The sequence below is a fragment of the Pangasianodon hypophthalmus genome, chromosome 3 (genome assembly GCF_027358585.1).
Source record: "Pangasianodon hypophthalmus isolate fPanHyp1 chromosome 3, fPanHyp1.pri, whole genome shotgun sequence".
Taxonomy (NCBI): domain Eukaryota; kingdom Metazoa; phylum Chordata; class Actinopteri; order Siluriformes; family Pangasiidae; genus Pangasianodon; species Pangasianodon hypophthalmus.
In genome coordinates, this window is record NC_069712.1 from 21,139,192 (window position 1) to 21,162,404 (window position 23,213).

Genomic DNA, 23,213 nt, shown 5'->3' on the forward strand with positions numbered 1-23,213 from the left:
CCGGAGCTGTGAGGAGGCAATGCTACCTGCTGCACCACTGTGCTGCCGGTAAAGATTCCACTGGGGGGGAATATCCACCCGTAAGTAAAAAGCACAGGCAAATAAAATAGGTCCAAATTCCTTTACGCACCTCTTCCTCTTCTGACTGCATCAATAATCAGTGCTCGGAAACACCCATATACGTTAAACCTAAACTTAAAGCAAAACTTATAGTGACCAAGAAAAGGGTGTCATGGACAAAGAGCAGAAAGAAAATCAACCCATCTTCCAGAAACAGTAAGTAGGGCACTTTCTCTGGGCAGAGCTGGCCCAAGTGAGAACAGTTGCACCCAACAGATTTGCCTTCACTTTGCCTGGGGGACTCATAACATTCTGTCCTATGCCAGCGTGCCTGACTGAGAGCTAGGCCATGGCACTCCAACACCGCTCCATGGCTTTCCTTCCACTCAAAGTCATTACTAGGACTGTTTAACAGTACAAGAGCACTTGAAATATACATCATACGGTTCCATATGTTCTAGAGTATTTCTTTGTAGGATATATTCTGCATTTGAACATTAGTATACATCTAGGAATAGGCTATAAGTTTGATAAAGTATGAGGGTGAGTCAAATGAAAACCTTAAATGTACATCATAAATGAATGAATGAATGAATGAATGAATGAATGAATGAATAAATGAATAAATGCATTTGTTTTATAAAGGAATCCGGACACTTAATTAAGCGTTAATATTTTGTAGAAAAAAAATTATACAGGTTTGTGACACCTACTTGCAATAAACAATGCATAAATAAATAAATAAATAAAGTTTTCATTTGACTTTTGTATATAAAACCAAATACTGATCAGGCTTAGTTATGTTTGGGCTTAGAAATAATCCTAGCTAATAAATAAAAGTGTTTGGCAATTGAAAAAAAATTCTTATACCACAGGATTGCTGAAGTGATTCTGATTAGTCAGCTGTAATTCAGATCACAGGTTTATATTAATGTGCTCATTCTAATAAAATTTATAATTTCTATAGGTACAAAGCTTTCACAGCGTCTTGTATGCCAGAAACTCCACATAATAATTAACAGATAATAAAAAATAAAAAAACATGCTGTGATTTAACAAAGATATAATTAGTTGATTTATTTAATATTTACGGAAGAGACTTCCATTTATGGAGGTGTCAGTGCTTTGTAATAGTCAGTAGGTTTTCCGTCACAGGAGAGTCTTCAGGACAGGGGACTCTGACTTTCCAACATGGCAAGCTGTTTTTTTTTTTCCTCAAGAAAGATAAAATGCGAGGCTTTTGAGGGAGATAATAACAATAATAACAGGAACTAACTTATCATGAACATTAAATGCAAAGTATTTAAAGAGTATGATGAGTCGTTCTTATTAAATTTTAAAAATTGTAATCGTTGTCGAATTGCTGTGGTGTAAGAGGAACAAAACACTTTGGCATGTGCTGTTATTGGAAAATGATTAACATTACACCACCCCAGCACTGATTATTTTCCAATGACAGCAGGCCTAACATGTTTTTCCTTACATATAATAAACTGAAAACAATACAAACAATCAAACATTTATTAATAACAATTAGTAATACACTATTAACCACAAGCAAATTGTGGTTATGACTACATATTTGCCCTACAGCTACTATAACAAGATGCATTCTGCTCTTGACAGATGAGGGAAGCTCTGGCACTGTGTGAGGATAATCAGGTTCAGAGACCATGTTCTCTCGGGTATATACAGGCTCCCAGTACAGAGCTGCAAATGAATGGCACACATGTAACTGCCTTGAACTTGGTTAGGGCATTAAATAATGGAGTAAATGACTGGCAAATGAGTTGAAGTCTTGCTCAATTGAGGGACATAGCCTCTGGCATGGCATCTGGTCTTACAGGCCAGCACAGAAGCATGCTGAATGGGAGATAAAGAGGGGAAGTCACCAGTAATACATGACAGCATCAAAAAGTGAGACATCTAACCCTGTTTGTACAGTCACTCTGGATGAGAATGAAGTCTGAATGAACAAATCGAGATGTTGGAAGTATAAACTTCTTTGAATTTATGACAGCTATAAAGTTTTCAGCTTTCTTTCTCACTTTTAAGCAATATTTGTTGGGTAAAGCATCTCACATATATTCAGTAAATTGCCAGAAGTAACAGTAAAAGACCTCTTTTTTAACATGAACTAATTTTTGCCAAAAAAGTGATCTTCTGAGGTTTCTAATAGTCACATAGCAAAGTGCCCATATTCACTATGTAAAAATGACCAAATGAACAAACATTTCTATGTAAAGCTTATACTTGTGCTATTTAAACCCAAAACAACATTAAATTCAGGAAGTAGGGATCCAGACAAAAACATAGATGATGGTGATTTCATCATTCAGGACAATTGTGTCTGCATGACAGCACGTAACTAGTCAACGTGTATCGAGTCCGGTTAGAGAAATCACCACCACTGGATCCGTATACCTGTATACCATAAAATATATATAATATTTGCTATATACATTTGTGAGTGAGTGTGTGTGCTTGTGAGGGATGAGAGGATATGGGAAGCAGTCCTGACCACCTTTTCTAAGACTAGTGTCTCCCAATATAGCAACATAAATATTGAACTACTACAATACTTGAAGACATCTTCACAATAACCCAATGCTCATGACCTGATATTTTCTTGTGTCAAAAAGGAACACCACCACAGTGGAGCCACATACAGTATATATTTAAATCCACATATGTAAAAAGTAAAGAATGTAACAAGGGAAAAAAATAATGTTTGGTACAAATATAGATTCAGCCTATAGACTTGCACGTAAAAATATAGAAGTCCTGGCTTATTATTTAGTTCATATTATTCTAAGTATATTACTGCTGCTATGGCTTATTCAGTAAGTACAGTAAAAGTGAGAGGAAAGTCAGCAGGTCCTGCTGACATGACCTGGTGGTTTAAGGGGTTAATGATCAATCAGTGTCTAATATATCATATTATGATATTGATAACACAGTCATATTGCCCAGCCCTGATGGCTAGTACATATCTAGATTTTTTTTGTCTACCTGCTGTTTTAATATCAGCATTATAGTCATGCCAGGTTAAATGTACAGTTGGCTCTGTAAGCATCATGCCTTTGAATAAATGATGGCTGTAAAATAACCAGGGAATTAGTTCTACAACTAAAAAACAAGATTACGCCACAAGTCCAGTCACCTTGACCTTGACTTTCCTTCTATTAGGATTTAATAACCTGGATAACAGATAACCTACAAGAATATACTGCAAATATTTCTTTAGATACACAAAACGCTACACCCCTATACTCGCCAGACTTTGGGACAAACTTTAAGTCATTCAAACAAAAGGCCATGTGATGTCATGTTCTGAGAGGTCGAGAATGACAGAAGACAAAAGCTGTGGTCCTGCTCTGTGCCACATGAGGAGGAGGAGCAAGGGGCCTGCAGCCCTGTAGGCAAGGCGTGAAGACGTGGCAAGGTCTCATGCCAGGCCAACGGGCACACCACTGTCAACATCATGGAGCTCTCCCGCCTGGCCGGCAGCGGTCCCAGCTGCCCCATCCGTTACTGTCTGATTAGTTCTGCTAAGCAGCCCCTCCTCTCACAGCCCTGCTGCCATCTGCTCCCCCCAACAAGATGGCTGCCGCCCAGCACCTCGCGCACCGCCCTCCTACCTGCCAGTGCCCGCGCCCGCCCTCGCCCCAAAGCGCGAACATGGCTTCTCACGGCTGGCGGCAGCCTCCTTTCCTTTTTTCCCTACTACTTTTGACGAAGGGCACAGGCTTCGTTCTTTTGTTGCCCGTCGGATGGTACACGCACCTCCCACCGACTTGGTCTTGCAGCAGTTTGGTGGAGCGGCAGACTTCACGCACAGTGGCAGCCTCCCTCTGGCATGGAGCTGCATCTGCTCGCTCTTTTATTCATTTTCCCATTCTCGCCTATTCGGGGGATTGTGCTCTGCCCTCCCACACACACACACACACACACACACACACACACACACACACACACACTCTTGTGAGGTTGAAGGAAGGCAGAGAGGCGTGTAAAGTTTAATGGAATTCTGGGGTGGGATGAGAAAGCGCTTAACGCCAACGCTGCAGTGGGTCTTCAATGCTTTATGGGCTTTAGAACAAGAACTTTTTCAGAGGACAAGTCAATGACACTGTCAGCAAAGCGCAAGAGGCCTCATGATCATCAGTATGGGAGTTACTGAAATACAGTTTCTCAAAAGGCCGTAAGAAGTTGTGTACTGCCCCCTCTCCAGACCTCTGTGCGACAGTTCTGCACATACTACACACCAAACACTCCCAATTAAATCTAAATGCTTTAAACACTTTCATGCATCATGTCTATTTCTGAAGTGTGATGAACCACAAACACATTCACTTCTAAGGCCATGTGTCATCTCACGCTGCAAGCATAATTTCAATTAGACCTTTGAAATGAGAGATTTACTAAAAATAAATGTTTTACAAAGCTTTAGCACAAACAAAAAAACATGGCTCTTTGCATTCTGGTCCAAAGCAAACACAAAAGCTTTGACTTGATTGAATCTGTAATGCAAGAGGAAGCAGGGTCTAGTGTGGTCGTGTTCACACTGAGCTTGAGATTTGGGGGAAAAAGGTTGAGCTCCTCTGTGCATAGTTAATAAAGATGTACTAAACGTCCCTGGATGACATGGCCACTTTCAAACATTCCAGTCAGAGTGAGCCACAGACAGGAAAAGGAGGCTTCCCAGAGTCCAGGACTAATTAAAGTCTTTCCCACTTTGGCATTTTCTTATGCACAGGTTTCAGCTTACTCTATATCACAAAGTGGTCATAAATATTTGCTAGTTTGATATGAAGGATCTCCTTAACCGTGACGCAGTGATCACTGGATCAGTATTGTTTCCAAAAGACTTGATTGTTTGGTAACTACAATGGATGCTACAATTCATTGACAACTAACTTCTCTATCCAAACTACAGTGAACTCCAGCAAACCCAGAGAGGCGAGCATGAAGTTGTGAATCAGAAGGTGAGAGCCGCAGCAAGTGTACACGGCTCTTTGGATTGCATGTTTTTTCTCCTTTACACACTGTGAGGTCTGCTGAACGTTGTGAGAGTTGGGGGTGTGTAACTAATAAGGGGGTATAGTAGTGGTGGTGGTGGTGAAGGGAGTGGGGGGACAAAAAGGCATAAGCAAACAAAAAACAAACAAACAAATGGAATAAAGTCTGGGCTCAAAGCCGTCAGAAGGCGGAGAACAGAGCGGGGGGATTAGGACAGATCCTCGGCTGCACACCGCACAGCTGGCTGATGATCCGATGCTGGAGCCGCCGGTCCTGTCTGTCTACCCAACATGCGCCGGGGGGCTGGGGAGCCCGGGAGAGGGCCCAAAAAAAAAGCAGCGAGAGAGAGAGAGAGAGTGAAAGAGAGGGAGAGAGAGAGAGGGAGGGGAAAAAACAAACAAAAGACAACTGCTTCATTTGCGTCCGTTTGGAGGGAGCTGTGATCACTCAGGCTGAGATGAGAACAAGAAAAGAGGAGAATCAAAGGGCAGCTTCAGAGGCCTCGTTCACACGGCCACCCAGCAGGGTGCCCAACGTGCCCGCTCTCTCACAGGGGCTACAGCTGATCCGTCTGTGTGGAGTTGGTATAAAGCAAGAGAGAGCCGCGAAAGACAAGTCTTAGCCCCAAGGAAAACAAAAAGAATGGACAGATGTCTGATGCATCTGTGCACTGTGGCAGGTCCAGAGAACCTGCTCCAGCAGTGCACATCCACCACACACACACAAACAAGCTAAAAACCTCTGTGCTGCCAACAGCCAGGCTGGTCAGCGGCTTAACCTCTGTGATCTTCAACAGGCCATTTTGTCGCCGGTGTGAGAGCAAGTAAAGAGCATTTAAAGGACAGAGTCGTCTGCTTCAGTACTGTTCCTGCACAGACTACCCACTGGGCAAACAAACCTCAGTTTAGCACTGATAAATAATTCAAACTGAACACTGCGCTGGGTAAACCAACAAACAGCATTTGTAATTTATAAGGGTAAATATATTAGCATTTTACACAGTTTCTAAGTATAAACAGTTACGCTAATCACACATTATATATTACGTGTATGTTCCCACTTTATGCATCTATTTAACAATAAAACGGCAGCACATGTTTTTTGTACAAAACATGCTGTTCGAATTATACTGCAGTTGGGATATGCTTTGCCTGCTATATTGATTCTTGGTTTTTAAGACTGCTTTCCTGTCTTTCAACCAGAAAACTCAGCTTAAGTCACACTACCTGTAAAGATCCAGAGTGAGCTTGAAAGAAATGTCATGATGACTGGACTGTGTGGTTATAGTGTAGCAGCATCAGTGCAATGGTCGCACTTGTCTTTCATTTCATTGTGTTTGCATTGTGCATTTTCATGATTATACACAACATCCATCCTACAAACGAGTCTGAAAAAACTTACTGCAATCGTTGGAGAAGAAAGCAAACAGGGCCTAAACAATCCACATTCTCAAAGGAATGACAGAGACTATTATTATTATTATTATTATTATTAAACATATTGAATTTTATTATACATTACTGTCTTATTTATGATACAATACTACATTATTATACATAATTTGTATTGTAATATTTCTGATTAAAAATAATGGGAAATAGAAATTGCATACCATAAATTCACTATAAATACAGGTTTACAGAATGGATTAAATTGGGGTAATAAGGTTTGGATGTATTAAGAAAAGACTGGTGTGCCTTTAATGTGGCCTGAATTATGTCGACCGAATTCTATGTGATGGTGTGATTCATCAAAACCTCCACAGTTCTAAATGCTCATCTGGAACAATTTAGTAATGTGTTAAAGGAGTTATTTGCATATTTCAGCCTTCTGTGATATCAGTGTTACAAAGTCCAGTATGGAATAATAATAACCAGATGATATACTATGGGTCTATGTATTAAAATTGGAGTAAATTGGATGCAAAGAGTTATTGCCAATTAGAAACGTTTTGCACTACTAACTTGTTAGTCAGAGATTCAGATATGGGATAGCTCAGAAAATGTTCAGAAATGCATGTGTATATGTATGTGTACTGTACATACCCAGATTGTTGCATAAAAAGAATAAAGAGAAAACTATTACTGAAGATTTCTTAATGTTTAACTGATCACTACACTCTTATGATGCGGTATAAGAGGTGTTCAGTCATGAATCATGTAGTCTCCCAATTACACAGTGACTTTACCAAATGTAAACAAATGGTCCAAATTATAACGTTTCCTGAACAGCATGTTTTCCTACAATACCTCATAAACAATATACGACTGTGTCGTAATACTTGGTCATTCCTCTGGTGAACAGATGCTGTCCCTCCTCTGCAGCTGTGCAGCTGTCTCACATGCTACCTCTTGAGAAACAGGGCCTGGAATTTTATCCACACCCACTGAGAATGCCTCACTGCCTTGCATCACTGCTGGCCAACGCCACAATCAAGGTAGTGGGTGAGGGAATGAAACCTACAGACGCTTTTTACACAAATGCTAAGTGCATCTGTGCAATAGCACTGCGTGTATAGAGTTTAACAGGTGAATGTGCACTCGTACTTGCTCCAAACTCATGACCTTTGTCTTTTCTGCAACCAGAGAGCCACGTAAGTGCCAGAGTCAAGGAGACTCAATACTCTTGCATACCTGCATTAGAGATTTATCCCCCTTATCCCCCCGAGCCAAAATGACGCACAGGTTCATCACGAGGTTCATCAGTAAAAAATTCCCAACACACTCTGGCAAGATTGCAGGAACACTTACCGCCCTGCCACATGTTCGAAAAAAAAACACAATGTCTGGTGATAGAACATGCCCTCATGAGCTTGGCACACTCGTAATGTTAATGTAAATTAGTTAATGTGTAAATTGATGCTTTGCTTACACTAATCATTGTGAATTTTGTGGTGCGAAAGCAATGATGTAAAATTGGACTTCTTTAACATGAGTAATACTGCCTTTTATCTAAGGATCATTTCAGAGTAAATAGTAAAATGTATTTCTCTAATAAACAGTCTCTTTCCAAACATAGCCGTTATTGGAACACTGCGCTCAAATCCTTACGGCTCCTCGCAGAATTCTGAGGATCAACTCTAAGCCCCATTCAGAAACAACACTCAAAGTATCTTGATCATTGCTAATTACCTTTAAAACCAACAAACAGAGCGCAGCACTGTGGGGTGACGTTATAGAGAGGGTTAGCGTGTGCCCGCTCTCTCCGGCCCTGTTCCCCTGGCACACGGTGTTCTGTGGCGTTTTAATAAAGTGCGGGTGCCTTCCAGCCGGGCCGCTGGCACTGCACTGAGCACAGCGTGTGGACGGGCGCAGTGTTGTGGCATGTAATAGGATTAAGGGGGTTACCTGGTGAGGTGCAGTTGGCGCTGGGCGCGGTTCAGCCCCTCTGCCAGGCCGGCTGCCTCCGTCCGAGCTCGGCCCTCTGCCCTCTGGGCCTCCTCCAAACGCTGCTGGCTGCCACTCAGCTCTGCACCCAGCTTCTGCACTTCCTGAAACCCGAGAGAGAGAGAGAGAAAGAGAGAGAGAGAGAGAGAAAAAGAGAAAGAGAGAGAGAGAGAGAGAGAGAAAGGGGGGGGGGGGCATGATTAATAGCTACTAGGCATTAATACACCCATGTATTTGTTGCCATTTTCTCTTTTTTTTAACTTTATAAACTTATAAAAGTTATATATAAAATAAAAATAAACTTTTGTTTATTTCAGTAACCTTGTGTTCTGAATTATAAATGTGCCCATATAATTGCACAAACCACACTATTCAGAATGCATCATTCATATTTAATATCAACCCTGAACCCAAGCAGTCTCTTACCTGTTGTGCTACCTCGAGCTGCCGGCCCAGTTTAGAGCGAGAGTCCCGTAATTCCCTCTCAGCCTCTTCTCTCTTAAGCTGGGCCTGACTCAGCTGGTAGCGCAGCTCCCCACACACCTATAACAAAGAGCCATAAGCTTTACGACAGCACTGTTACATCCAGGATCACTTGTCAGAACTGCAACATTCTTATTCCGTCAAAGTTGTCAGTTCTCCGGGGTTAAATTCTACACCTCAAGTCCAAATATCAAATGAGTAAGAGGATACTTTCACAGCTCTACACTAGCCTACTCAATAGGTGCAGAAATGAAATTCTGTCATTTACATAGCTCTATTGCCATCTGGTGTTTGTTTTTTTCCATTACAGCAATCCGTATTAAGACCAAAGAAAACCCAGAATACAATCACTTATTTAAAACTGTTTCAGTGTTCCCTTTACTTTCATATGAGAAATACAGCATGGTGCATAATCCAGAACATTTATGGTGAAGTAGTTAAAAAAAACTGAGCATTATTGAATTCCCCGTGTGCGCTTTCTGTACCCTGCTGTTGTCCGTCTCCTGAGTGGTGAGCTTCTTAAAGGCCTCCTCTAGCTGAGTGTTGAGGGAATTCCTCTCTCTGTCTCCTCTATCCAAAAGTCCCTCTAGCTCGGCCACTCTGCATGACAGCGAGGTCACCTGGAACACACAGAACACAGTAATGCTGTGAAAAATCTGTAGAAAAAAAATTGCAGAAAATTAAATTTCATAGGACTCCAAATATTTTGGTAAATGATGACCCATGACATATATAACATACATAAAATAAGCAGTTATTAGCAAAAAAACAATGGCTACTTGGAAATCAACATTTTTTTTAACTGAATTTTTTATCTGATCTCTTGAGTGATATTATGTACTATAATTTGTTAGCCACTAGAGGGCAGCAAATATTACTTTTTTTAAAGCAGAGTTTCCATTCATCATAATGTTAACATAAATTGTTTCTATGATTTTAACCATTTAGAGATAGTTTATATATATGGTATAAAACATTTCCAGACCTGCCAACCCCAAAGAGGCCAGTGCAGGAGAGCAAACAGCCTTTTAATCACTTTCTATTTATCATTTCCATTAAAATGATCTGTGAAGTGTTAGATTTGACCTTTTATTTTAGGCCTATTTAATCTTTTTTAGGTCAATGTTTTTTTTTTCTTTTCCTGCCAAAAAAGATGTTTTTGACCATTTTTGGAAAATTTTCAGTGAAATCCCTAATAAATATAGTTCACTTTAGTTACGTTGACTACTGTTACAAAAGTCATACATTAATAGACTTTATTTCACATTAATAAAAATAAATTTCACAATTTATTCCAAAATATTCTCCAATAACCTTGACAGAAATCTTCTGCATCTTTCAAGCAGGAAAATTGAGCTGAGACGAGGCATTACTAACAAGTAATGTAAGACGGGGAAGGGGACGGGCCTTCCAGGGGGTCACTTACAACTGGGGAGTTCAGAACACCTGTGCAACTATCAATCATTCCATATTCATATATCGACTGGCTTATCTACCGTTTTTATTTGTGTGGAATAAAGTGGACTCTTGGCATATTTCGAAGTGGTACATCAATGTCAAAATTTGGAGGTCCTGTGCAAAAAATCTTATGAGGGTCAGCAGGTCTGCATTTGCGAGAATAATCTATTCTGCTGAAAGTACTGACCATCTGGGCGAGCTCCTCTTTCTCTCTCTTGCTCTCGGAGCGGGCAGCACCCCTCGCCTGTGCAATCTTCTCCTGCTCTAAAGCAAGTTCCTTCTCCAGTCTCTCCCTTTGTCTAGCCAGCTCAGCGAAAACGTGCTCACACTGTACTAGTGCCTGGGAAAACATGCACAGGAAGAGAAAGAGGTAATTCAATTTATTATCAGCATTTAACATTTACAACAGAAAATATTACAGATAACTTTCTTGTAGGCATTGGAACTGAAACCGGAATATGTTGTGATGTTAGGCACTAGATATTCACTGGGCTTGTGCCTGCACACAGCTGCACATTTAGGATCAGTTGTTCATATTAAAGATAAAATTAATTTGCCTTAATTTCCTAAATTTCCGTACAACTGCATTGCAGATTTTTATGAACACACACTTTTTTAATCCATTTTCTTCTTTCACTCCTGGCCTTCACACAACTGCAAATGTTATAAAAGTTATAGCATTTTAAAGTTCCCCAAAAGTGAAAAGAGAGCAAATCGCATTTAAAGATAGAATTCTGACTTCACTGAGACACTAACACACTGATAGGCTAAAAGCAACTGCTATTTATTCATTTCATTCATTTACATTTAATTTAATCGGCAATAATTAAAGGACACAACTTATAATATTTTAAATGTTAAACACTTTACCAAAGAATTATACGTTTACAATGGGAAATGTGTCATCACTCTGACAGCTGATTAGAAACTGATTAATCATTTGTTGGTGTTGCTATGGCACGTAGCTATCCAGCAACTTGATCAATGTGCGATTGTCACTGTGTGAGAAAAGCATGTTTAGCTAGCAAGGTTTTAGACATCCTTAGGTAGACTGACAGCTTTTAGCTCTGTGTTAAACTGGCTCCTTACCAGATGTGATCTTTGGAGGCAGCCAGCCAAGGAAAGGTTAGAAAGCAACATTTCCATGTCATTTTGATAAAATATATTTATATTTTCTTAATGCAGAGAAGTCAAAGTATATTACTGCCAGGAAAAAAAAAATCAATTTTGTCCAAAAACTGAAATTTCAGCATTTTTGGCTGTTTTTAGAATTTATCTGCTCAGTTTAGGAGCTCCTAAACTAGAGTTTAAAAGTTCCTAAAAATTCTTTTACGGTAGATGCACTGTACTGTATGCAGATATCCCTATGGAGCCACTGAATGCTGACACAGATACAAGAGCGAAGGTGTGTGTTCTCACCTTGGTCTTCTCCAGGTTAGCCTCCTCTGCCATCTCCACAGCCTGTTTGACCTGATGATAAGCAGCCCACTCCCTTTGCTGCGCCTCGCTCTGACTGGCCCTCAGAGAGCACAGCGCCGTCATCAGCTCGTCTCGCTCTCTACCGCAAACATACAGCACACAGACACGCAGACTCAGTAAAAAGGACCTTTAATCCCTGAGGATTTTCAAGTAGGTTACAAACTAACATCTGTGTTAGCAGGTCATTCTCATTAAAATGAAATGAACACAATCTGTTTGTTCATTAAATCAGAAAACTTCAAAGCCTCCTAGTTTAAATTCTGTATTTATAACATCCTTTTAGAGACTGACTGCTCCACTGTGGCACATAATCAATAGATCAACTGATCAACTGCATAAAGAAAATCAATATCAGCTCTCCCTTTAACCTTGCTGTGAGCATAAATAATTGATTAGAAAGAACCAAAAACAATCAATAGATAAACAACTGTACATACTGCTGTTAATGGACTTTCTATTAACTTTCGACCTATTGGAAATCATTAAATCTACAGGACATGTCTATAGCAGTTATTATTATGTAAACAAAACTTGTACTGATATATATTGGCTTGCAAAAGTATTCAAACCCCCTGGAATTGATCAGATTTGCCTGAATAACAACTTATTGCAAACTCGTGTTGCCTTACAGTGAATTTTCAAAGTCAAACTCAATTACTGGTCAGCAATAATCATTATTTCAAAGAATATCAAAGACTGAAAAATGATGCTTGCATAAGTATTCAACCCCTCGGTTCTGAGAACTCCAGCCGAAAGATAGTGTCTTAACGTAGAGGCAGTAGACTTATAAATGGCCTTCGCCTGTGAAATATTAAAATGGCTCCCATTTTCTGAACAAAAAACACTTCAGTTGTCATTAAAGAGACTGTCAGGCTAAAGGAAATGAGTGAAAATGAAGACGAAGACAATGAAGATGACTCAATGAATACTTTTGCATTCTCTTACAGGGAATTTTCAAACTCAATTATTGCTCAGCAAGTATTTCAAAGAAAATCAAAGACTGAAAAATGCTGCTTGCATAAGTATTCAACCCTGCGGTTCTGGGACCTTCAGATGAAAGATACTTGCCTGCGTCCCAATTCGCCTAGTTATACTATGGACTATAAGTATGTACTCTTTTTGTGAAGAAAATGTACATACATCTGAGTGTGCAGCAAAAGAGTACGCAAGTACTGGGACATACTATCATATCATATAAGAAAACATTGTTGCCTAGTAACGCACACTGTCAACGTAAACAAACTCCTTGCTGCATTTTAGCTTTTCTTCATTCATTATTCCTCATATAATTTATACTATCTAAATTAATTTGCCAATCCCTGGATTTATTTTTCCACATTTCATTTACACCTCTCTGAACTGCATCCTCGAATTCGGCGAAGCAAACCGTCATAAAACTCGTCCTCCCCTGTGCAAGGAGTTGTGGGCAATATTAGCTGAAAAAGGGTCCACGGATCCACACTTCGATAGTCTACCAGAAATAGCAGACCATCCGGGTACTTCTGGGATACTCGTTTCAACATACTACAATTTGGGACACACTAATTCCAATCTCGGTTACTATTTAGGATGGACAGTAGGCGAATTGGGACACGGCAATTGTCTTAACGCGGACACAACAGACTTACAAATGCCCTTCACCTATGAAATATTAAAACAGTTCCCATTTTCTGAACAAAAAACACCTTAGTTGTCATTAAAGAGACTGTCAGTCTAAAGGAAAGGAGTGAAAATGAAGACTAAGGAGCATTTTAAGGAAGTTAAAGATAAGGTAATAGAATTTCATAACTTAGGAATAGGGTGTAAAATAATTTCTAAGAGGCTGGACATCCCAGTAAGCACTGTTGGATCAATAGTGATGAAGTGTTAGCTGCATCACACCACCCAAGCACTAGCTAGACAAGGCTGTCCCTCAAAAGAGAAACCACAGTGAGACCAATAGTCACTGTGAAGGAGTCACTCATAAACAGTCTCTCAGAATACAGTAGCTAAGCATTGAGGGTGCACCAGACCATCATTTCAAGAGTTCTGCATAATTGAGGACTGTATGGAAGGTTAGCTAGGAAGAAACCATTGCTCAAGAAGATCCATATGAAAGCACGAGAGGGACCCAGTGAAGATGTGGTTTCTGGTGTGATTGGAGCAAGATTGAGATGCTGTATTTGGGCAAGTTTCAAAGACACTTGTGTGGTGCAATCCTAACACAGACCATACCTCAATTAACACCATCCCTACAGTGAAATATGGTGGTGGCAGCATCAGGCTCTGGGGGGGATGCTTTTCATCCTCAGAACCTTGGCTTCTTGTCAAAATTGAATTGAAAATAGATGGAGCAACGTACAGAGGGATATTACAAGAGACCTTGCTTCAGTCTCTTTAAATAAATAAATAAATAAATAAATAAATTTAAAGCTTGGGAGAAACTTCACCTTTCAGCAGGACAATGGCCCCAAACACAAGGCTAAAGAAAGGCAGGAGTGGTTAAAAACCAAAAGGTGAATGTTCTACAGTGACCAAGTCAAAGCCCAGGTCTGAATCCCTGAGAATCTGTGGCACTGTTTGAAAACTGCAATCAGCAAACAACTTCCAACCAAGCTGAAGAACCCAGAGCAAATCTGCCAGGAAGAATGGGTGAAAATCACTGCCAACCAGTGTGCAAAGCCAGTAGTAGTCTGAAGGGGTGGAATACTTATGCTAGCAGCATTTTTCAGTTTTTAAGTTGTTTTTTTTTTTAAAAGATCCATAATGCTCATAATGAATTTTGACTTCACCTCAAGAGCATATTGGTTTGGAATAAAAATAGTGTCTGGAACAATCTGTGTAAGTGTCATTTGTAATCTAGACACATCTGATGACTTTTAAGAGGGTTTAATACTTAATACAATGAAAGCATCCCACTCACTTGGTGAGTCGCTCGATGGCCTGGATGTGAATGTTGGAGTGTGTTTCAGCCAGTACAGCCTCATGCTGCGCACATTTCACACACAGACCTCCGACACGCTGACCAGTCCCCGATACACTTGCCATTGCTTCCTTATGCCTCAGACGCTCCTTCAGGTCCTCACATTCTGCCTGACAACTCACCAATTCCTTCCTAAACACACAAGTCAGAGCTGCTTGATAGTTGATGAGGAATCATACAGTTTGGATTTTGGACTTGATCGACATGATCATCACTGACTGAAGATCAGTAAAGCACTTACTTCAGTGAAACTACCTGAGCTTCTAGCGTCTCAGTCTGTGCTTGGTACAAACATTTTAACTGCTCCTGAAACAGTAAGAGTTAACATACAGTTGAGGTCAAAAGTTTACATCCCCCTTTCAGAATCTGCAAAATGTTAATTATTTTTTACCAAAATAAGAGGGATCATACAAAATGCATGTTATTATTTATTTAGTGCTGACCTGAATAAGATATTTCACATAAAAGATGTTTACATATAGTCCACAAGAGAAAATAATAGTTGAATTTATAAAAATGACCCTGTTCAAAAGTTTACGTCCCTTTGATTCTTAATACTTAAAACTTTTTGAATTTGAAGATCAGGGTAAATTTAACTTATTTTGTCTTCTGGGAAGCATGAAGGGCAGTACTAAATGAAAAAATATGATATTTAGGCAAAATAAGAAAAATGTACACATCTCCATTCTGTTCAGAAGTTTTCACCCCCCGTCTCTTAATGCATGGTTTTTCCCTTCTGGAGCATCAGTGTGCGTTTGAACCTTCTGTAATAGTTGCATATGAGTCCCTCAGTTGTCCTCAGTGTGAAAAGATGGATCTCAAAATCATACAGTCATTGTTGGAAAGGTTTCAAATACACAAAAATGCTGGAAAACCAAAGAATTTGTGGGACCTGAAGGATTTTTCTGAAGAACAGCAGGCAGTTTAACTGTTCAGGACAAACAAGTATTAAGAATCAAGTGGATGTAAACTTTTGAACGGGGTCATTTTTATAAAATTCAACTATTATTTTCTCTTGTGGACTATATGTAAACATCTTTTATGTGAAATATCTTATTCAGGTCAGCACTAAATAAACAATAACATGCATTTTGTATGATTCCTCTTATTTTGGTAAAATAATTAACATTTTGCAGATTCTGAAAGGGGGATGTAAACTTTTGACTCAACTGTACACACAGAGCAATACAAACTCTTTAGTTGTTCTGAGTTTCCTAAAAACATGGTAGGTTTAATATCAATATAACTGTGAGACAGAGCATACGAATGATAGAATAAAAAAAATGATAAAAATGATCCCTGATGATGAAAAATGATAAAAATCACCCTGATAATTTAACTTAAGCATCATCCACATACCAGCTCTTTTTCCCACTTCTTGTCGTCTGTTTTTTGAATGAAATCCCGTCTTGGTTTTGCTGCGGGTGTTGAGGTAATTTTATCTACTGAAGTTTCAGCATTTACCTGAAAATGATCACATGGAGAACTAGAAACTGTAAACAAACATCTGCATATTCTGTTACTACATATTCTGTTACCTGTGTACTCCATTATATTCCATTCATTTGTTCATTCATTTTCAGTAACCGCTTTATCCTGGTCAGGAATCCAAAACAATTTCCAAAACTAAAATACCGTGCCATCCAGGAGACTGTATTCCTTCAGAGTGTCTTCCACCATCTTTGCCTTGAGCTCCTCATGTAGTTTTTCATTCTCCACAACAACTACTCTGACTCGCTGCTTCATCGCAAGTAGTTCTTCCTTTAGAGGGGAAAAAAACATTATAAATATACATATTGATTTCACATGGAAATTTTATTTCTCTACAGTACATATAACAATATTTACATAGGCAGTTTAACAAGACCAACAAAATCAATCCCATAGTGGGTAAGAGGACTGACCTTGCAGAACTTGACCTCAGCCTCAAGGTGCTGGATGTACTCAGACTGGTTGTGAATGATGGGAACCAGGTCCTGGACTGGAGGTAAACTTCCATCATCTTCATCTGCTTGTCTCTGCCAGACAGAAGGGGTCAAAGTATTACTAATTACTAATAAGCAACTCATTGAAATGATTACAAATCTTGCAAGATAACAATGCCTTGAGCCCTACATTAAGGTCTTTAAATACACTATGTGGCCAACAGTATGTGGACACCTGACCATCACACCCATATGTGGGTCTTCCCCCAACTGCTGCCGCAAAGTTTTAAGCACACAATTGTATAGAATGTCTTTGTATGCTGTAACATTACACTCTCCCTTCACTGGAACTAAGGGGTCCAAACATGTTCCAGCATGACAATTCCCCTATGCACAAAGCGACATCCATGAAGACATGGTGTCTTAAGTGTGGAGTGGAAGAACTCGAGTGATCTGCACAGAGTCCTGACCTCAACCCCACTGAACACCTTTGGGATGAACTGGAACTCTGACTGCACCCCAGACCTCCTCACCCTACATCAGTGCCTGATCTCACTAATGCTCTTGTGGCTGAATGAACACAAATCCCCACAGCCACACTCCAACATCTAGTGGAGAGCCTTCCCAGAAGAATGGAAGTTATTATACCAGCAGAGGAGAGCTAAATCTGGAATAGGATGTTCAACAAGGACATACGGGTGTGATGGTCAGGTGTCCACAAACTTTTTGGCCATTTAGTGTATGTGTGTACACTGCAGATAGACTTTATCATCACCAGAATAAGTACCTCCTGTCAATCAGAAGACACTATGATTTACTGTGCTACATCAGTCAGAGTCAATAATATATGTATGCAGGTTTCATACAGGTTGATAAGACCTCAGATATACCAGATCCAAAAGATTCAAAACGGCGCTGAAATTCAGAAACGTCACTCTGTACATCACCAACCAAGACTAGGGAAAAAACGATCACTGATACTAAGGAGTCCAAACATGTTCCAGCATGACAATGCCCCTGTACACAAAGCAACATCCGTGATGATACACTCGTAATATGTCTACAGAAATCGTTTAACACTAGCAAAAAGCAATGGCACATCTAGAAACAATAGGACTCATGCCTTTTGTGTCACAAACCTGCTCAAGTCTCTAGACTTTACAAAAAAAAACCAACCAAAAAAAAAAAACAAGCAATAGCTTCACTCACCACTCAGATATTCTGACATTTTGTGTGCTAATGCAAATGTACAGAAATGTTCATTAAAAGCTTTGTTCACAAATAATAAAAGCACTTATTATTATTATTATTATTAGCTGTACAGAATTTTTCTGCTAAAAGTAAGACATCTAAAAGTCAAATCAGTACAAAGTGAGGTGTAATAGTGTATTATCCTACTGTTCTGCTACATCCCTGTTGTTTTAGACAACACCATATGGATTCTCACATCCACCCTTTGGGTTTAATCTTATGCCTAGCCTTGATCTGATCTCGTGTTTGTTAACACTCGTACACCTTACCTTTGGAACAGGTTTCCTTTTCGAAGGGGAAGGAGAGTTGACTTCTTGAGGTTGTTTTTGAAGCAATGAACGGAGCTGACTGACTGAAACAAAAACACACAAATAATAAGCACAATCTCCTTCCTCTTCTTAGGTCCAAATGGACAGAAGTGTAAATTGTACAGATTTGTACCTGCTTCGCTCTGCTGTCTTTGTTCTCTGGAGCTCTCTGGAGGACTGTGCTGACTGCTCGACTGCTCCAGCGCCTCCGCATCAGAGCTCTGGTTCACCAGCATGTTGCTTAGCTGCTGAATACTGCGGTTGGCCCTCTCTAAAACAATTTTATAATAAAATTGGAAAAAAAATGACTAAACAGACTAAACTGATGTGTGCAATTGGAACTATGGTGAACCTAGTTACAATCAAATTAATACCTCATTCACTTACCTCATCCACCTTGTTGCACTCGTATTAAAAAAAAACATATTGGCTCCTTTATTCTCATAAGTTTTAGCAATCTTGTGGCTTTGTATTTGTCTTTAGTTTCTGTTTATTAAGGCTGGACAATATGACAGTATGATATAGATACTGTTATATAAAAACGTCATGACACATTTTCCAAAGTACATGTCTGTATTTTGTTGTGTCAGTGATTTTTTATAACTCCTTTGTGACTCTCAGTGAAAATAACTGACTGGACATTTCTTACCAATATTTCCTCCTTTTATTCATTGAATATTTTACATTTTATTAATGCTGGAGAAAAAATTAAGCTTATATTGGCCCTTGTTTGCAGATATATAAGCACAACCTCAGCAGAATGATATGCTGTGGTGTTAACTACAGTGTTGTACTTACACCTGTATTGTAAGTATTGTGATATGATATTTTTTTGCCATATCACCCACCACTACTGATAATTACATATGCAAAATTACCCACTTCAATGGCATATGAAATATTCTCAGTGGAAAACGACCACTAACCTGAGTCTGCATGAGTAAAGAACTAGCTAACTAACCTGGCTCTGACTGAGTAATGAACTAGCTAACTAACCTGGGTCTGTCTGAGTAATAAACTAGCTAACTAACCTAGGTCTGCATGAGTAATGAACTAGCTAACTAACCTGGGTCTGCATGAGTAATGAACTAGCTAACTAACCTAGGTCTGCATGAGTGAAGAACTAGCTAACTAACCTAGGTCTGCATGAGTGAAGAACTAGCTAACTAACCTGGGTCTGCATGAGTAAAGAACTAGCTAACTAACCTAGGTCTGCATGAGTAAAGAACTAGCTAACTAACCTAGGTCTGCATGAGTAAAGAACTAGCTAACTAACCTGGGTCTGACTGAGTAAAGAACTAGCTAACTAACCTAGGTCTGCATGAGTAAAGAACTAGCTAACTAACCTGGGTCTGACTGAGTAAAGAACTAGCTAACTAACCTAGGTCTGCATGAGTAAAGAACTAGCTAACTAACCTAGGTCTGCATGAGTAATGAACTAGCTAACTAACCTAGGTCTGCATGAGTAAATAACTAGCTAACTAACCTGGGTCTGCATGAGTAAAGAACTAGCTAACTAACCTGGGTCTGCATGAGTAAAGAACTAGCTAACTAACCTAGGTCTGCATGAGTAATAAACTAGCTGGACATTTGACTAGTTTTGGGTTGAGTCCACTAAGCCTGGTTTGTTAATCTGCAAGTCACATGAAGAAAAACTATGTGAATAAAAGAATCTAACACTGACACAGAGATGCTGCAGTGATTCTGGCTCGCTAACAAATCATTCCTCACCTCTTAATTTCTTCTGATATGTTCCTATCTCTTCCTCTTCGTCGGACTCCAGTGAAGGTTTCATTTTTAGCATTTATATCAAGAGGCCATGCAAAAGGCAACCGGTTTCTTTCCCTGTAGCTGTTTCTGTTTTCTAATACAGCTGATATGTTGATAAAGCGTACAGCCGGTGTAACGGTCGAACTGAAGAGCTTTACTTCCGTAAACGTCGTGGGGGTCACTGGGATATGTAGTCCTTTACAGACTGCGTCCTCGTTTTCACTAAACAGGGTTGCCAGAGTAAAAAACTACAACATGGCGGAAATTTAAAGCGACGGAGATAAATGTAAATTAAAAAACATTCTAATAGATTAAATCACTATACTATACAATATTATTGATATTAAAAGTATTATTAATTAATATTAAAAGTACTATTGATTAATAGTAATTAATTACAGTAGTAATTCAGAATAGGACGTTGCCTAGTGTGTATGTGTGTACTTCCGGGAGGTGGTAAGCCCCGCCCCCTGGTTGCGCTGGCAGTGCAGACGCTGGCGTTGTGTGGATGATGCCCTCCTCCTCCTCTCCTCTCATTTCCTCTCCTCTCCTCTCCTCTGCTCTCTCAGCCCGCTGTGTGTCGCCGCTGTTTGTTAGGAATAACGTTATTCCTGAGCAACCAGAGACGCAGGAGCCACGCATTGGGCAGGGCACTGAAAAACCGTCTAGCTGCTATACACACACACACACACAAATCTGTGCAGAATAGAAAAAGGGGTAAGTTATAACTAATATGATTCAATGTAATAGGATTTTTTTGGAATAATATTCAGCGATGCATTAGTAGCTGGGAGATATTTGCAGAAAGCGAGCCTAGCTTATTGTTGGCATCTACATTTTGCTTCTGGCTGTTTAGAGCCTGACTGACCCAGAGCCGTTATATGATCTTTCCCCGAGAGCGATCGCACTGTCTGGCAAGGCTGAAAGCTGAAATTGGGTTTCTCGACAGAACTGATGGTCGTAAAAACACGTTTCCACCGGCGTCTATTGCAAGTAGCATCCCAGGGCGCGCGCGCGCGTGCGTGTGTGCCTGTCTGTGTGTGTGTATCTCTGCGTCTGTATATCTGTGTGTGTGTGTGTGTGTGCGTGCACTCGGCTAGCCTTGTGTGTGTGTGTGTGTGTGTGTGTGTGTGTGTTTTTAAAGACATCAGTAGCTTTCTACCATCATGAGTCATGATTTGTTGCATTGGCCATTTTGTTTATTTTTAAAAAATGCCCACGTTTCTGTAAAGATCTCCACAGACGCAGGCCTAAACCTATGCTTGGTCAGTTATTTCTGTTGGAGAAGGACATGCATGATAAGCGTTAGCAAGTCAGGGACATTAAGGCATCCCTCATCTAGCCTAGCTCCTGTTCCTAACACACACTGTCCTTTATTCTTCAGTAATACTACTACTACTACTGCTGCTGCTGTTTTATTATATACATGTAATATTTCTATCCTTCTCTCTGATGGCTTTACAGTAATGTCTGAGCATGCTGTGACATCTCTTTGTTTTGATTCACTGGTTTCAGTGGTTTCCACTGTGAAGCAGTGACACCTAACACATGCACACTGCTCATCACTGCTCATTATCTCTACATTCACATGTCATGAAGCGTTATTACATGTTAGTTACAGTCACCGCTGTGCTCTGAACTGATAACAAAGCAAACAATCCATGACTTTTTTTCCCTTCTGGATATTGTTTCACTTCCACAAGGCTGAATGTTGTATTTGATAACAGGGAATTCCAGGAGAACTGCATGGAACGTGGTGTGCTGTTCTAGGAAAATAAGCAACCATGGGGTGGTGTTATACATTACTAACTGAAACTGATTATTTTTCATGCTGGAGTATTTTATTCCTCTTATACAACAGCTTTTTTTTATTACAACAATTAGAATTTTAAATTTGTTACTGAACGTGTCATACTTTTTAACCATTCACATTAATACTTGTATACAATGACATGTCCTGTATCATGTATGTTATAGCAGCTATAAACAATCGTTCCCTCACCAACCTCTCTTATTTTCTCTCTTTTTTATTAGTCTTTTATTATTAGACTATGTAGAGTGTCTGACATACAATTCCCCATGAGTGAGCGGTTAATATAGAAACCATAACATGTTAAAACGAGTGCATTAATATAAACCTGTCATTTGAATTACAGTCAGGACTGTTGTCAGAAAAAGGTTAATCAACACCTTCTGGCCAATCAGATTTGGGAACAGCATTGTGGTATAGTTTTCATGTATTTTCTTGCTTGTTCTTTTTTTTTTTTTCATTCGAAATGTGTTTATAAAGGTGTATACAAATATGTGAGGTCTTATGAGAGATTTTATAAGTGAAAAAATCGAATCAGTGAGCTAACAAATGCAGGTTTTGAAGTTTTGCCCTATTCTGATGGTATCAGTTTGGCAATGGAAGCTGGTTTAAATTCAATATTTTTTTATCAGTCTTTATGATTGTATGATTACTTGTCTTGTCTTGTGATTTCTGACATTTCTGACTGCTGCTAGACATAATATTTAGCTTTTGCGCATTAATACCGTGTTTAAATACCTCAGGCAACTGTGATACGATGGAAAAAAATTGTTGGTATGGGTTTTATTTTGCTTATTTTTTTCACTCAAGCTAATTAAGTGGGCTGTTGTAATCATAGATGCATAATGTGACTGTAATGAAATGTACAGTTCTATGAATAAATAAGTAAGATTTATTGGACACTAAATCATCCCATGTCAATTCATGGATGAGTTTCATAATGGTATTTAATCATGGATGTCAGCATGTGAAACGAATTCCACTTAAATAGGGCTTTTGAAGACGTTTTGCCACACGTCTGACTGTCTTTATCAGCTCACGAGAGCAGAGCTAAGTGGAAAGTGAACAATATCTGTATAAATCTGGCAGTGGTTTGTTGGTTGAAAGGCAGTGTGATGTTAATCAGACAGCCGTGGGTGTGTGTCCTGTGAAGAGCTTCATTAAACACAGTCCGTGTCTTTTAAAACACTGCAAATACATCCAGTTAAAATGAAGCGCTACTAGTATCAAATGCATTATTTAATACTTAATACTTAAAACTTAACACCGCATTCACAGGTTTCGTAAGGGGGCCGTATA

At 39.5% G+C, this 23,213-nt stretch overlaps 2 protein-coding genes across 21 annotated transcripts in view; one reads left to right on the top strand and one right to left on the bottom strand.

The window, feature by feature from the left end:
* Positions 1-20,445, bottom strand: part of sdccag8 (SHH signaling and ciliogenesis regulator sdccag8) — a 53,056-nt gene extending 32,611 nt beyond the window's left edge. Inside the window, exons 1-13 of one of the 2 annotated variants that reach the window (XM_026942264.3) lie at positions 20,066-20,438; positions 18,468-18,605; positions 18,296-18,378; positions 16,755-16,868; positions 16,486-16,611; positions 16,210-16,314; positions 15,092-15,156; positions 14,791-14,982; positions 11,829-11,967; positions 10,597-10,749; positions 9,437-9,571; positions 8,895-9,011; positions 8,430-8,572 (exon numbers count right to left, since the gene is read on the bottom strand). In XM_026942264.3, the coding sequence (XP_026798065.3) occupies positions 8,430-8,572; positions 8,895-9,011; positions 9,437-9,571; positions 10,597-10,749; positions 11,829-11,967; positions 14,791-14,982; positions 15,092-15,156; positions 16,210-16,314; positions 16,486-16,611; positions 16,755-16,868; positions 18,296-18,378; positions 18,468-18,605; positions 20,066-20,138 (1,583 nt within the window). In that variant the 5' untranslated portion in view covers positions 20,139-20,438. Of the gene's footprint in view, positions 1-8,429; positions 8,573-8,894; positions 9,012-9,436; positions 9,572-10,596; positions 10,750-11,828; positions 11,968-14,790; positions 14,983-15,091; positions 15,157-16,209; positions 16,315-16,485; positions 16,612-16,754; positions 16,869-18,295; positions 18,379-18,467; positions 18,606-20,065 lie in introns of both variants that reach the window. The other variant, XM_053232570.1, reaches the window with a different exon arrangement.
* Positions 11,902-23,213, top strand: part of cep170aa (centrosomal protein 170Aa) — a 62,488-nt gene continuing 51,176 nt past the window's right edge. For 5 of the 19 annotated variants that reach the window (XM_026938511.3, XM_026938529.3, XM_053232566.1 and 2 more), the window contains exon 1: positions 20,597-20,821. The gene's annotated coding sequence lies outside the window, so the exon portion shown is untranslated. Of the gene's footprint in view, positions 12,039-20,594; positions 20,822-23,213 lie in introns of those variants that run through there. The other 14 variants (XM_026938555.3, XM_053232565.1, XM_026938565.3 and 11 more) reach the window with 6 other exon arrangements.